Source organism: Dermacentor andersoni, chromosome 9 (genome assembly GCF_023375885.2).
Source record: "Dermacentor andersoni chromosome 9, qqDerAnde1_hic_scaffold, whole genome shotgun sequence".
NCBI classification, from domain to species: Eukaryota; Metazoa; Arthropoda; class Arachnida; order Ixodida; family Ixodidae; genus Dermacentor; species Dermacentor andersoni.
Genome location: NC_092822.1, coordinates 140,919,347 through 140,935,947, shown reverse-complemented (window position 1 = coordinate 140,935,947; position 16,601 = coordinate 140,919,347). Strand labels below are relative to the sequence as shown.

The 16,601-nt window shown below is 44.8% G+C and overlaps 1 protein-coding gene across 7 annotated transcripts in view; it reads right to left on the bottom strand.

Annotated features, from left to right (window-relative positions):
* p38b (p38b MAP kinase) overlaps positions 1 to 16,601 on the bottom strand; it is a 457,389-nt gene that overhangs the window by 156,839 nt on the left and 283,949 nt on the right. For all 7 annotated transcript variants that reach the window (XM_050177284.3, XM_055070036.2, XM_050177282.3 and 4 more), the window contains one exon: positions 2,532 to 2,705. In XM_050177284.3, the coding sequence (XP_050033241.1) occupies positions 2,532 to 2,705 (174 nt within the window). The remainder of the gene's footprint in view (positions 1 to 2,531; positions 2,706 to 16,601) is intronic.

Genomic DNA, 16,601 nt, shown 5'->3' with positions numbered 1-16,601 from the left:
TTGTGGGGTCAAACATATACAACTTACCTAACACCGTTACTCCATTTACAAAAGCGGGCTGTGCGTATCATTACTTTTTCCCCAGTGGACTATACCAGTAGTACTCTCTTTGTGAGACAATGTGTGCTGTCGTTCATTAGTATGCGGAACCACAATATCTCCTGCCAAGTAAGCAAGACAATAAACACTAATACACCTCTGCATCATAACATCTTCATTTTCCCATCGCTCAGCACTTGACACGCAAGCAACGGCAATCTTAATCTTCCTGTGTGCTTCAATGTGCACGGTGAAAAGCTAATCGAATAGTAGAGCATCGCACGCATAATCGAAGACCTGGGATCATTTCCCACCTACAGCAAGTTGTTTTTTCATCCACTAATTTATCATTTCCTTATTTCAATTAGTAAGTACAAGCAATTTACCCTGCGTTGTCCTTGGTATCTTTCTTTGTTGGCCTCTTAAGATATGATCAATAAGAAATCGCGCCCCTTGGTAAAACCCCTTTATTCTGGTACATTACATAACGGGGGTCTCGAATCCGGCAACATTGATGCCTTCAGGTAGCACGTATGAATTTATTGACCAGTTGCCTTCACCCAAAAAGATTACGTGCTCGTGACGACTGCAGCGGAAAGGATGTTCCACATCCGCCGTCAAGGTTTGTGAGTGGTGGAGCTGGCTAACACTCCCAGGGTTAGTTCTAGTAGTGACACATAAATACCCCAGAAAGTGGATCGGAAAATGGCGCCGCGGTAGCTGAATTGGTAAAGCATTGCACGCGTAATGCGAAGACATGGGATCGTTCCCCACCTGCTACAAGTTGTTTTTTCATCCACTTTTAATTCCATTAATTTATCATTTCTTTATTTCAATTAGTAAGTACAAGTAATTTCCTCTGTGTTGTCCTTGGTATCTTTGTTTGTTGGACTCTTATGATATAGTTCTCTTCCAGTAACATCAGGCGTCCTGCAAAGATCAGTCCTTGGTCCCCTCCTACATTTAATACATATTAACGACCTACCAACGCATATCTCCTGTAACATTTGTATCTTTGTCAATGACTGTGTTATCTACTGCACAGCTAATAACCCCGCTGGTGAACAAGCTTTCCAAACTGACTGAAATTGCATCCAGGAGAGGTAATGGCTCATGGAACTAAACCCCAATAAAAGCAAACTCGTGTCATTTAACCGAAAATGTAATCCTCTTTTGTTGTGTTTACAATCTCACATGTCACGAGAGAATTAACACAGTCTTATAAATACCTCGGTGTAACGTTGTCCAACGATCTAACCTGGCATGTTCATGTAAGAAGCATCATTGGTCACCACACCAACAACCACCGGCGAGCACAGCTGCTCGGGGTCAGTCATCGTTTGTCACCACCATGCTGCGGAGCATGTCCAACAGAGGGTGCCTCAAGCCCTCCCTCATACACGAACCCAGGCGGATCATGACAGTGCATGTCACTAAAGCCATATCATCTGCTAACAGAAGTCTTGGATTCTTAAAACATCATCTATGTCATGCGCCACCAAATATAAAATTGCTTTCCTACAAGTCACTCGTATGCTCTAAGCTGGATATGCCTCTGCCATCTGGAGTCCTAACCAAAAATATTTAACAAACTTGCTAGAATCAGTATAATATCGTGCCACAAGATTTCATTCATTCTTGCTATTCATATAATGCCAGTATATCATCGTTAAAAGCACAGCCTGGCCAAACAACCCTGACTCGCTAGTACGCACTCATTTCATAAGTTATTCACTTCATCATACGATACCCGCACATCAATCCACCCTTCCAGTTGCCCGGCCACGTGCGCACACTTGCCTCATCATTCCTTCCACGTTCAGCCTCGGACTGGAATGGCCTTTCACCCGAGAATCACACTGCAATCACCTGCCTATCCACATTTTTCAACTGTATAACATATTTAACAGTAAGCAGATGTGTACTTATACGCATTTTTTTCGAGTACTTAGTTTTTTGCTTTATATCTGTTACCCAACACTTATGTAATACCCCCAATCCTGTGGATCTTTAAGCTAATAAAGTGAATGTGAAAGTCACAATTTAGATAAATCAATATTTTTAGGGTATTTCAGCAAATTTTTGTGTTGTTTTGGCTTCAACTGCCACATTTCTTAAAGATTAGAGTTGGCAGGTGTGGCTAAATACCACATTGTACTATACATAGCCATCAATCTTTAAGGACGTCGTACCACACCACAAAGCTTGTGCGTGACAGTGCATTATCAGTACCTCTTCTTTAGCTCTAAATCCTGCCTGCTTTCACAACCACACGAAAAGGCAGTGAGAATTAACAACGGAATTTGCAGTATTTTCTACTTTCTCTTGAAAGGCAGCCAAAGACAACCTCCTGACTGGGCACAAATTATTGAAATTTTGCCTAAGTGTCTAGGTTCAACTTCTTGGCACAGTAAGGCAAAGTATCCGCACTTTATGAAACAATAATGCTCAAGCACATTACAACCTTTTATCACTGTAACCGGTCCACTCACGTTTCCACTCGTGCACACTGAGGTCACGATCCTCGAAGGACTGATCGCAGGGCTCGGCTGATGGCTCGTCTGACGGGTCCGCTAGGCTGGCCAAGTACGGGTGTGCCAGAGCCTCAGTGGCAGTGGGCCGCTTGTCTGCATCCAGTTCCAGCATGCGCTCCAGCAGGTCAATGGCTGCAGCAGCGAGGACACATGACCCACTGTGGTGTCTCCACCCAATGCATCACACGCGCTCATGACAGCAAATTCTCTACACTGCACATTACACGTAGAATGTGTGTTGCAATTCTTATTTTTGTATAGTTTACCCGCTCCTGTGTAAGGTGTGAAACCTAGGGGAGCAGTGCCAAAAAGTTGCAGTTTTGCCTGAAGCAATGACTGCAACAGCAAAGTACGAGAATGTTACACAAAGGCTCATTGTATAAACTGCAGTCTTCTGGGATAGACAAGAATGATATTAAAACACACTGTAGTTCTCTCTAGTGCCATCCTTTGTCTTATTTTCCAGCCATCATTAGAGACAGATGAGAGCCCATATGAGTGGAAAGCTGTCAAGGTCATTTTCAGCTCAGCAGACAAAAGCACATCGTCTACCTAGTGTCTCATGTCCCCAACCAGCTTTCCAAGCAAAGTCCTCAAACACATCATTGCATCACATTCAGAAGTTAACAGCTTTTTCCTTTCTAAGCAACATCACTTCGGAAAAGGCACTCATTGTTCTCCTTTGGTTAAAAGGTAAACAAAAACCCGGGGCACTACGCCGACCAAAGTAAGATTTAAAAGAAAAGAAGACATTTCAGCTCCCACACGGGAGCCTTGTTCACAGGTAAAATAAACAAAGGTGTTCGAGCAGCTTGCTTAAATAGTTTTGAACACATGACGTACCCGGGTTATTGTTTACCTTTTAACCATGTTTCATCCCGACCAGACAGGCTTCCGTCAAACTCTGAACTTCATTGTTCTCCTTTGTTCAACAGTGCGCTACACTAAGTCATGGCTTCCAAAAAGGGGTTTTCATGTAAAAATACGTAAATACCGCATTTGCACAACACGTCTTTTATTTAACTTTCTGGCCTCAGGACATGCCTTGCATTATATTCGGGCTCATGACATGGATATAATGCCCCCCCCCCCCCCCCCCCCTTATTTTTCCTGCTGCTTCAAACTGCAGTGTGAGCGAGCTAAACAACTAGGCACCACCACAATCGCTACCGTGTACAGAGCCATGCTCAAAACTTGGTGGCATGGAATAGGATGCTATTCTCGCAGACAGTGACGACAGCACCAACAGTGACAAGTAAATTGAGCATGCGCTCAAATTAAAACCTGTGGAGATGGGTTTGCATGAGGCTCACCCTACGAGCAATGGTCAGAAAAGGGCACAATGCTCCTCCACTCCGAAATGCACAAAGGCACCATGGCAGGGTTCGTCGAATCTCGGACATGGTGCAGAGAAGGCTCCAGAATCAGAATATAAAAAAACACGGGTTTATTACTCCAAGATACAGCACAGTGCGACATCAGGGCACTTACAGCCAAAGGCTCACCGCAAAAACAGTTGAGTACGCACACCCACAACGCTAGGGCTAACCGGGTAGCAGTCCCCCTAGCGTGAGAATGAGAAGTTGCGGGAGCAGAGACCCCACGTAAGCAACTACATAATTGCGGGTCTGTGAGCATCATCTGCCGCAGTGACGAAGGGCTCAGCCGAAGAGAGCTCGAGTGGAGGGGGGGGGAGGGGAATCAAGGCGGGACCCGATGACGTGTGCTCGTGCGGTGACTTGACACCGGAAAGAAGAAGAATGTTTTCTGCGAGAAATTAGCTCCAGCACGCTAGCAGTGTCCACTATGTTGTCACTGGGGCAATGGTTCCCAGAGATAAAGCTAAGCGCCAAGCTGGGAGATGAGGCACAGGAAGGCCCCTTGATCCCTACACATGCAGTTTGCAGTAATAATGAATTAAGCGCCCTGCAGGCATCTGCTTTTCTGAGTCATTTCCTGTTTCTCTGCGGCATCACTATGCATTATCATCATCAGCAGCTGCAGCCTATTTTATGTCCACTGCAGGACGAAGGCCTCTCCCTGGGATCTCCATTACCCCTGTCCCGTGCCAACCAATTCCAACTAACACCCACGAACTTCCTAATTTCATAATAATCATAAATTTTATAACCATAATATATATTTTTTCCCTGTTCTCAGAGATTGAAAGTCCCCCTTCGTGTTATATTTGTGGTTGTGTTATTTATATGTATATGTATTTATTGTGTATTGTTATACAGTAGACTTTACTAATTAACTATTTCTGCCTAACAGCCTCATAGTTTAGGAACTGTCCTTCCGTAAACAATTCACTGTTCTCAATAACATTTCTTTCCCCCCTCAGTTAAGTATCATCAGGTGTTGCCCAGGGGAGCGTCCTAGTACCATTCTAATCTTCTTCAACGACCTATCATCTGATATTACGTCACTCAGTCAGCTCTCTGCCAACGACTGCATAGTTTACCCATGCTTCTGAGGTAAAAATTTCAATGATTTTCAAGAACTTTCAAGGTGAAGCCATTATATTGTTATGCACGGATGAATGAAGACAGAGAGGAAGAAGAAGATCGGAGACGCTGGCTGCTGCGTGCTGTTGGTGGTCAGCCATCTTAACTACTCTGACTCATCCTGTATATATATTGTAAATATAGTCTTTCTATACTCGCAACACCCCTGTAACATATTGGTGGGAGGTGCAGGGTACCACAGCTAGAAACAGAGCTCTGCCATGGACGTCGGATCACCGTCTGCAAAATGAATGACGGTAAGCACGCGAGATCAACGTTGTTGCCGCCTCCAACATCACCGTCGCCAGCTACGTCGCTGTCATCTTCAGTTGTGGTTGTGCAACCCAAGGATCCTGGAACTTTCTGCAGGACCGATGGCGCCGACGTCGAAGAGTGGGTGGCTATGTGGCTATAACACGTGACTATGGGCTATAACACGAGAGTGGAATCAACAGATGGGACCCTACGCTAATGCTAGCTAACCTCTTGCTTTACCTAAGAGGGATGGCAAAGCTGTGGTACGAAAACCACGTAGAGGAGCTAACCAGCTGGGACCAAAGCAAAAAGAAGTTGACAGAGTTGTTTGGCAAACCAGCCAGCCGTCAAATTGCCGCAAAGCAAAGCCCAATCCCCCACGGAGTCCTATCTCTCGTACATCCAGGATGTGCTGGCACTTTCTCATAACGCCGATCACGACATGACAGAAGCTGAGAAAGACGGGCATGTGCTTAAGGACATTACTGACGATGCCTTTAATCTGCTCATGTGCAAAAGCTGCTCTACAGTTGATGCTATCATTAAAGAGTGCCGACAATTCGAGCAGGCCAAAAGCCAACATGTCTTGCACGCATTCGCCAGACTTTACAATACTGCCGCAAGGTCAACGGGTAAAGAACAAACCGCACAGCAGCATGCGTCCCCATCAGAGGACGTGGTGCGAATAGTTTGACGTGAACTGGACGCGACGGCACCCGCAGCTTTCTGTTCGCGTAGCTCTGACGCTACCATTTTTTCCGTTCCTCTCATACAAACCATCATTCATCAGGAACTTGAAAACATTCCTTTACATTCCGTATGTGCTCTCGCCAATCCCAGAACTAACGAACGCCCTTCTACTATTTTCACTCCACCCCGAAGCTTCTCTCCGTGCTATCGCAACCCGATGGAGTGGAGAACTGTGGACGACCAGCCAATATGTTTCACCTGTCGCCGCATTGGTCATGTCGCCCGATACTGTCGCAATTCGTGGCCTTCAGCACCTTGCACGCCGACCAACCTGAGCAGTTTTGATGCAAATGCCCGCAATGTTTCAGCCACCGCCGGGTCTAATAGCGCCGACAACTCTGCTAGGAACACGTGGTACAGTCGCTCACCATTGCTGTGCAGGCACCAGTCTCGTTCACTGCAAACACGTCATCCATCTTCCCATTTGCCGCAGCCACGTCTCCTTTCATCCCCTGTGGCTTTTGGCTGCACCCTTTTGGAAAACTAAGAAATGCAGCCCTCGGAGATGGTGTTGCATTGCCTACTGCCGCAGCAAGTCCTCTGTCTGTGCTCACAAGGAGAAGTGTAATAGACGTTAAAATAGATGGCGCACCTGTCCAAGCACGCGTCGACACTGGAGCCCACATATCTATGATAAGTGCTAGCCTACGTAGACGTTTAAAGAAGGTCCTCACCATAGCAGCTGCCCAAGTGCTTCGTGTGGCCGACGGCGGCGTGCTGGTTGTTCTTGGAATGTGTACTGCGCATTTAAATATAGCCAGGTGCCCTACTTCTATTCTCTTTGCTGTGATCGACAACTGCCCCCACGATGTTATCCTTGGATTGGACTTTTTATCCACTCATTCTGCTCTCATTGACTGCACGACCGGCATTCTTCAGTTAGAACTGCCTCAACTCGCTGATGCTCCGAACACCGCCCACTGCACTTGTGCTCACTTCACGAGGTGCATCTGTCACCAGAGGCAGTTACGTCACTTTGACTGCCCAGCCACAGGTTCCTGACGGTGAATATGTGCTTCGCTTTATCATCGACGTGCTTTTGAACTGGAACATTGCTCTTCCGCATAAGTTGGTCACGGTAACTAATAATGACGTCATTCTACCGCTTCTGAATTTCAGCCGCTGCCCTCAAGTGCTTCCATCCGGCATGTTCTTGGCCAGCGTTTCTAATACTTTCGAATGTGACATTGAAAGTATGAATTGCGAGAGCAGTTTTTTTGCACCAATTGCAGCTCACAGCTCTAGTTCCCTAACGGATGACTTGGCAAAGATGATTGCACCTGACCTCACCTCTGCACAGGCCCCGGACATATGTCTCCTGCTTGAATTGTACAGTGACATCTTTGATTTCAGCGATAGGCCTTCAGGCCAAACATCTGTTGTTCACCACCGTATAAACACTGGAGACCCGACTCCTATTCGTCGGCGTCCCTGTCGTGTATCGCATTCTGAACGTCGAGTCATCCAATCAGAAGTGGACAAAATGCTCTGCAAAGGGGTCATAGAGCCATCAGCCAGCCCTTGGGCTTCACCTGTCGTCCTTGTGAAAAAGAAAGATGGTACCTGGCGTTTTTTCGTTGATTACTGCCACTTAAACAAGATCACACGAAAAGACGTCTACCCACTACCACGCATCGATGACGCCTTGGACTGCTTGCATGGAGCTAAATACCTCTCGTCCATCGATCTTTGATCCGGCTACTGGTAGATTTCAGTTGATGAAATGGACCGTGAGAAGACTACCTTCATCACACCGGATGGCTTATATCCGTTCAAAGTCATGCCCTTTGGCCTATGTAATGCTCCTGCGACATTTGAACATATGATGGACTCTCTTCCGCGAGGCTACACTGTACCACCTGTCTTTGTTACTTTGACGACGTTATTGTTTTTTCTCCCACGTTTAGCAGCCACATTACCCGACTCGCTGCAATTCTTGCGGTCTTCCGAAAAGCCGGCCTTAAACTTAACTCCACGAAGTGTCAATTCGGGCGCCGTCAGATTACCGTGTTGAGACACCTCGTTGATGCTTCCGGTGTCAACAATCAACCAGATCTGGAAAAAGTTCGCGCCATACACAGTTTTCCTGTACCATGTTCTGCTTCTGACGTGCACTGCTTTGTCAGCCTGTGTTCTTACTTTCGCCGTTTCGTCAAAAACTTTGCTGACGTTGCTCAGCCTTTGACAGATCTTCTAAAGAAGAACACGCCATCCTCATGGGGCCCGGAGTAGGCTCACGCATTTGCCGCTCTCATTGGGTTTCTGACCACCCCTCCCACACTTGCCCACTTTGATCCACCTGCACTGACCGAAGTCCACACTGACGCAAGCGGCCATGGCATAGGCACTGTTCTCGCCCAACAACAGAATGGTACCAAGTGTGTGATTGGTTACGCCAGCCGCCTGCCTTCACCTGCTGAGAGAAATTACTCTATCACCGAGCAGGAGTACTTGGCATTAGTTTGAGCTGTCGCCAAGTTCCGGCCATATTTGTACGACCGCACGTTTTCGGTTGTCACACACTCTGCTGGTTGTCTTCCCTTCGGGAACCAACTGAATGGCTTGGTCGCTGGGCTTTGCGGCTCCAAGAATTTTCGTTTAGTATCCATTACATGACTTGACACCCCCACAAGGACGCTTACTGCCTCTTGCAGCACTCCGTGGATTCTCCTGATCCTGTTGCGCATGATCCGGTGACCTGTGTGATGGCTTTGACTGACATGACCGACACGCGCACTGAACAACAACGCGATGCATCCTTACAGTCCATCATCACCAGAGTGGAATCTGGCAGCACCAACGGCGCGTGCTGCATGTTCGTGCTGCAGGACGGCATCCTCTACCGCCACAATATCAACCCTGATGGCCCTGAGTTGCTCCTTGTTCTTCCTCGTCATCTGCGATCCGTCATTCTTGAACAACTTCACGATGCACCGACGGCGGGACACCTTGGAGTTTTGCGTACATACGATCGCGTACGACGCCGGTTCTCTACTGCTCTGTGCGTCGTTATGTCGCAACTTGCGAATTGTGTCAGCACTGAAAGAAACCTCCCCTGGCACCTGTCGGATGACTCTATGCAATTAAAGTGCCCTCTGAACCGTTCTTTCGCATAGGCCTTGACCTGCTTGGCCCTTTTCCGACGACAACTAGAGGGAATAAGTGTATCACCGTCGCTACTGATTACCTGACATGCTACACGATAACAAAGGTGTTGCTGACTAGTTGCGCAAGAGACATCGCCGATTTTCTCCTCCATGATGTCATTCTCCACCACGGTGCACCTCGACTTACTTACAGACCACGGCCGCTCATTCTTATCTCAAGTTGTCGATGACCTCCTCCGTTCTTGTGCCACTGAGCACAAGCTGTCCACCGCCTACCACCCACAAACGAATGATCTTATGGAACGACTCAACCGAACAATCACAGAGATGCTGCCGATGTACATCTCCAACGGTCACCGCGACTGGGACGCCACGCTGGCTTACGTGACGTTCGCGTATAACTAGTCCTGACATGGCACCGCAGGATATTCACCCTTTTATCTCTTGTATGGTCACAATCCCACATTGCCGTTTGACAGCATCCTCCCTTCTGTGCCACGTGTTGCAACTGAGCACGCTCGTGAAGTCATCGATTGCACTCACATGGCATGTCAAGTTGCCCGATCTCGTTTATTAGCCTCGCAGCATATAGAAGAAGAGCGTTATGACTGCTGCCATCGCGATGTTAAGTTTGTGCCAGGTGCTTGGGTGCTCCTCTGATTACCATGTCATCGGGTTGGCCTCTTCCAGAAGCTTCTCTCTCGCTACACAGGGCCTTATGATATCCTACGCCAAGTTAATGATGTAAATTACGAGATTTCGCCACTACACTTTGATGCATCCTCAAGTCAGACGCTGTTGATGTCGTGCACGTTTAGCGGCTGAAACCATACTTCGCTCGCAATTCTTCACCTACCATGCGCCGAGACCGTGCTTCGCCACCCGGCAGTCCTGTTACGGAAGGATGAACGAAGATAGAGGAAGCAGAAGGTCGGAGACACTGGCTGCTGCGTGTTGTTAGTGGTCAGCCATCTTAACTACTCTGACTCATCCTGTATATATATTGTATATATAGTCTTTCTATACTCACAACATCCCCGTAACAATATTTTCATGGACCATGCCGTCTATAGTAATGCCACAGAAAACATGGGTGCAACAGGCCCACGCTACCTCTTGGTTTTCAAGTTCTTAGCTGATGCTCAAAATCTCTTGGGCTTTGTCTCTGACAGCCTCACTTATGCTGTTTGATTTCTCCATGCAAGCAAGGCCACATTTACTCTCTGGTGTCTTCGCACAGGTGACTGCAGATGTTAACACACACAGTCACTGCTGCCTCCTCATGTTTATCGTTTTGTTTTTTTCACACTTTCTGCCTCGAGGTGGCACTTGTTCAGACCCATTGTTACTAAAAGCTGTTGCTTCTCTGCTTCCAAAACAGAACAATAATGTTGTGTTGCGGAGACCACTGACTTCCTCGGTTCTCCTGTCATCTCTGTGCTCAGGATGTCACCTGTAATAGTCACAGTGTCACGAACAATGCATTGGGAGAAGTCTTCATGCAGCCACTGCAGCAGCTAGCCAGTAATGGTACAAGCGTGGAGTGCACTCCTGTACTTAAGCACAGAGACACAACACAATAAATTTGCACCGAAATAAGTGCTTTAATGTTTTCAGTAATTTCCAAAAATCTACTAAATGTAGTCAATGATTGAAAGTGCTTAATATTCCAGGGTTTTCAAGGACCCTAAAACATTCAAAGGCATTGAAGGCCTTGAAAACTTGATATTTGAGTTCAAAGGGTTTCAAGGTTCTTCAAGGACCAAATAAGCCATGTTATCATTCGCTCACCGTTCAATCGGGTCACTCTCCAGCAAGGTTTCTTCGACTGCATTACAAACTGTTGTCATCTAACAGAAAAATGCTGACCTTCACCCATGTTTTGCTCTTACTCTCTTAATTCAGTAAAACTTGCTCCTGGGCTTAGTACATGATAACTGGTGTGAAACAGATGTGCAACAACCATGGAAGGTAATCCTTGTAACACAAGCCCTTTTTTCTCTCGTCTTCTTTCCGTGGTTGTTGTGCGTATGTTTCACACCTGTTCTCTCTTAATTCACTTTCTTCTACTCTTGTTACTTTGCTCTTGTTTCAATAACAAACCAGACTTCTTCCTACAAATACTAAGACATTCGCACTGGCACTGCTGATGCATTCTATATGCTAAGCTACCTAAAACGTAATCTTTGCAATGTGCCATCTATTATGTGCAAGCTCACATACTAACCCAAGACTTGAAGGGACACTAAAGGCACATAAGTCAAGCTAAAGTGATAGATTAGTGCTCGAGAATGTCTAAGGCCTCAACTTTATCGTGAACAGGGCTTTTGTAATGGAGAAATTGAGGTAAAGGCAATGCACGATTAGACTCCCCTGGACATTCAACTACTAGCCTGATGAAGAAGGCACTCCTCATTATAACTCTGTCGCTAGTATTCACAATAAGATCACTGCATTGAATTGTAAGATAAAAGAAAATGCTGCTTGTCCAATTCTATTTCATTTTTAGAAAAAAATAACCCACTGACATTGCCCTTGACAAGGACACAGGCGGTTGAAAGGTTTCATTATCTCAACTTTTTCCTGCCCACTTTTTTTGTGTTTCAGTAGTCTCGTTATTGCGTAGTTCTGCACTGGTTTTGCTGGCTCACGAAACTCACAAACTGCAAGTAGCAGAGAATTCCACTCCCATGTGATGTTGGGGGGTTTCCTCAACGGTCTATGCCACTCAACCAAGAGCAGCTGCAGCGGCAAATTAGACTATCCGTCTTGGCTCAGTTTCTCCATGGCAGAGCATTTGCATTTTGTGCAGAAAACCATAGTGCCATCTCTCGGGCACTGTTTTACTCACAGACAGCAGTAAAAGGCGGTGATGGCATATGCAATGTAACCACTCCCTGCTTGAGGGCGGGCAACTTGAACTGCGCTAAAGAAAGGTGTGCGGACCTTTCAGACAAAATTTTCCTGTGAACTGAGTATTTCCTTGGCATTAAAAAAGTGCTGCAAGGTAGAAATCTGGAATGGTATTTTAACAGTCCACATCGATTTAGTATTTGCCATTAGTGTCCTTTTCAGTATGCCTAGAGTCATTAGATCAAGCTTATCTCATTCCCTCACTGGAATGCTGTTCAACACCGTTCAGCATGTTTCATTGCCAGTGACTATAATAGACACTGCTGCATTACAAACATTTAGTTATCATTATCGCTATTCTCTTTAGAATCTTGCAGAAATGCGTTGCTTCTCTCTCTGCTTCGTAAAATAACAAGCTAACACCCACCTACTTTGCCTCTCGCCAAAGCATGTTGCACTACACGCTCTCTGCATAATCGCCTCGGCTCATACTATCTGTGTGTGCAACATATTTTGTACACTTCGAAAAATAAAAGTACCTGCAAGTCAGCGCATGTGTGTGTCGCTGTCTCGTCTCATTGTCATCGGTTGACAGCGTTATTCGTTCACTATGAATCAAAACGAACCAGCCAACGAACCAGCTTTAATATCTCAGTTCCCAACATATTTTTGGCCATACACATGCTTTCATCTCATCATTATTACGTCATGCCATAATTATTTGAAACATACATCCTGAAAACGTTAGCATTTGTGACGTCATAGCTTTTAGAAAAGTATTCGACATATTGTCAGCTTCATATTTAATAAGTCATGTAATCTTAACATAGAGCATCTGTATACTGTACTGGGGTCATCCCATTTTATTTATTTATTTATTTATTTATTTCAAATACCCTCATGGCCCTGCGGCCATTATTGAGGGGAGTGGAGCAAGACATACAATAACACAGATAACAAGAAATGTAAATACATTCATGGGTCACAGTATTACATATCATTGCATTATAGCATAGCATTGCATACATAGCATGACATAGCTCATTTCACTGAGTTTTACAGATTTCACAGATTTACAGATTTCAGCAATTGTGCACATCCATGGAAAGCTAAAAAAATGAGGAAAGAAAACAAGAACTAACAAGGCAAACTAGAAATCAGCAACACAGAGTTTGTGAGGGACCACGAAACGAAAGGCACACATGTCATGAAGAAGAAATGCAGACACTTAACTTATTCTTAAAATGCTCGAGATCGTCGGCGAGTGCCACATCTGCTGGCAAGTGATTCCACTCGGATGACGTAGTTGGAATGAAAGAAGTTAAGCGAGCGGTAGTGTGACAAGGTGGAACGCCCACTTCGCGTGGATGGTCAATGTGCGATGAAACATAGGTGGGTAGAAGGAGCAAAGCGTTTTTCAAAACAGGATTCAGATTGTAGATCTTAAAAAAAAAGACAGAGTCGTGAAATTTTCCTGCGCAATGAAAGTAATGGTAGTGAAAAAGTGTTTTTCATTAGTGTGACACTTGATGTGCGGTCATAGTTGTGGAGGATAAAACGAGCGGCACGGTTCTGAACAGCTTCCAACACAGATACAAGTGACTTAGCTTGAGGGTCCCATATCGAAGCGGCGTAGTCAAGCTTTGAACGAACCAGTGTTTTATAAAGAAGGAGTTTGACTGAAATGGGCGCATTAGAAAAGTTTCTTTTTATGTAACCGAGCATACGGTTCGCGTTTCCAGTAATGTAGGTGATATGCTGATTCCAGGATAAATTTGATGTCAGATGTACACCGAGGTATTTATACGAGGTAACCGGGGCTAACGAAGCATTGTTGATGCTGTAAGAGGCTGGTGGCGAGACGCCTTGATGTGAAAAGTGCATGGATTTGCATTTTGATGTGTTTAAAACCATTTTCCATTTAGTACACCAGTCAGTAATGCAGTTAAGATCTGCTTGCAATAAGTGGACATCATTAGTGTTTATAATTTCACGGTATAGTATCCAATCATCTGCAAAGAGTTTGATAGAAGATCTTATATTGTTAGGCAGATCATTAATGTACACAAGGAATAACAAGGGTCCGAGTACCGATCCTTGTAGTACCCCAGACCTAACCGGCATTGAAGATGATTGAAGACCATTAACGTGGACAAACTGTGAGCAATTAGATAAAAAACAATGAATCCATGCTAGAACATTCGGGTCGATATGAAGATGAGCAAGCTTATACAACAGAAGACTATAGGACACTTTAGCGAAAGCCCTGCAAAAATCTAAGAATATGACGTTGACTTCTGAACCTTCATCAAGAATGGAATGAATCTCGTTGCTGAAAGATAATAACTGTGTTTCACAGGAAAACTGCTTCCTGAAACCATGTTGTGTAGGTGTGAAAAACGAAAATGATTCAAGAAAGCCAGATAATTGAGAAAATATTATATGCTCCACGATTTCACATGAAATGGAAGTTAAATATATGGGATGACAATTGAAGGGTGAATGCCTGTTGCCTGATTTATGGAGTGGAATCACTTTAGCCAGTTTCCATTCGTGCGGTATATCTCTGTTTCAAGCGATTGCTCATATATCTTCAGTCAAAAAATTGCGGAGTACACTTTAGTATTTTTCAGGACTTTGGTGTTAATGTTATCAGGCCCGCAAGAAGAGGAGATTTTCAAATTGTTAATTATCTTGATAATTCCGTCATAACTAAACCTGACAGGGTCCATTGGAAAGCTTAGTTACATGCATAGTCTCTAACATTAGTAATGTCAGTTACGGTACTTGAAAAAGCTGCACTAAAGGTCTCGTTAAGGATCTCAGCGACATCAGTGCTTGAAATAGGGTGTGACTGAGGGTCAGCGAGAGTTATAAGTGACTGCTCTCGTTTATTGACACTACTCCAAAATTTTTTTGGATTCCTGGTTAAAAACGTTGGCAACGTCACATTGAAGTAGTAGTGCTTCGATTCCTTCAAAGACTTCTTGTAGCTGGTAAGTTTTTTTCAGTGCTGACCAGTGCTCATGCTTTCCAGAAGACTTAGCTTTGCGGAAAAGCCTCCTTTTTTTGTTTGCCAGACGTTTTAATGAGCGGTTGTACCAAGGATAGTGGCAGTTAGTTAAAAGCTTTTTTCTAGGAATATACAAGTCGACCAATTCACAAAGCTTATTTCTGAAAAAGTTGCCAATTGGTATTTACGGATATTTCGTTGAAGTTAGCCAGAAATTCGTCAAGGAAGTTTTCAAGTGTTTTATTGATTGCAGCGTAATTTCCTTTAGCATAATCATATATTACTTTTATATTGTTATGCGACGTTCGAGCAGGGAAGTTCAACACGACATGTAATAAAGAATGATCGCTTATACCTGATAAATAGGTATTATTGGAAACAGCAATAGGGGCCGTTGTTAGCAACAAGTCTAATACAATGGATGTTGAAGATGTGACCCTCGTAGGCTGCGTTATTACTTGAGTTAAACAAAAGTCGGAACAAAGATTTACAAAATTAGACGATTCTGTCGAACAGTTGATAGTGGTATACGAAGTGCTAGACCATTTAATATTAGGGAAATTAAAATCACCAAATAAGAAAACAGGAATATTCGGAAATTTGGCACACACAGCGCTCAGCGCGTCATGAAGGTCGCTGGAAAAACCAATCCCAGTAGAGGGCGAACGGTAGCATGCACATAATAGAAGTTTTTGATATTCAGTCGTGATCTGCACACATCAAAACTCTAGCGTCGTAGGAATATCAATGTGAAGGCTATCAAGATGATCAGAGACAGCGACCAAAACACCGCCACCACGTGCGACTCCGCGATCACAGCGAAATATGGAATACCGCTTTTGGGTAGCGAGGATTTCCGTGCTTCTAACAGAATCATTCAGCCATGTTTCCATTAGGACAATAATGTCGGCCGATGTGGTATCGGCGGCACAGGAAAAGTCACCGCGATTGCGAACAACACTGCGTGTATTTGTGAGCAGCACTGAAATTCCAGGGATCGGCTGTGCACGCGGACGCCCAGCCAGCTATCTCGAATCATCAGAACCACCTGCGGCACTGGGATCAACACGTGAAGTGGTAGCATACATGCTAGTTTGTTCACAAACGCTATCACTTTCAGCACAATAGGTATAGCATTTCTTGTTTAAGAATAACCTTACGTGCCTCAGTTTGAAGCACGTGTTAGGCGCCGGTGCCTTCACAAATTCCACCAGTTTTTTTCTAGCATGTCTTGTAGATGGACTAAAATCTTCAGACATAGAAACATCTGAATCTTTAAGTTTAGACTGGGCATTTAGGTGTTTTCAAGTGTATTGTTGACCATCTCCGATTGTCTCCAAAAAATTATGGTATTTCACCTTCATGCGAAAATTACTACCAGGCTACATGGAGGTGCCATCAGTTATCCGAATGAAATGTGTTGGCTGATGAGTCCACAACTTTAAGAAGCTCATAGGGTAACAACTAGCCGAACAATGTGTTCTATTCATAGGGTAACATACACAAGACCTAATAGAAAGTAGTGGCAACGGCCTCTCATTGC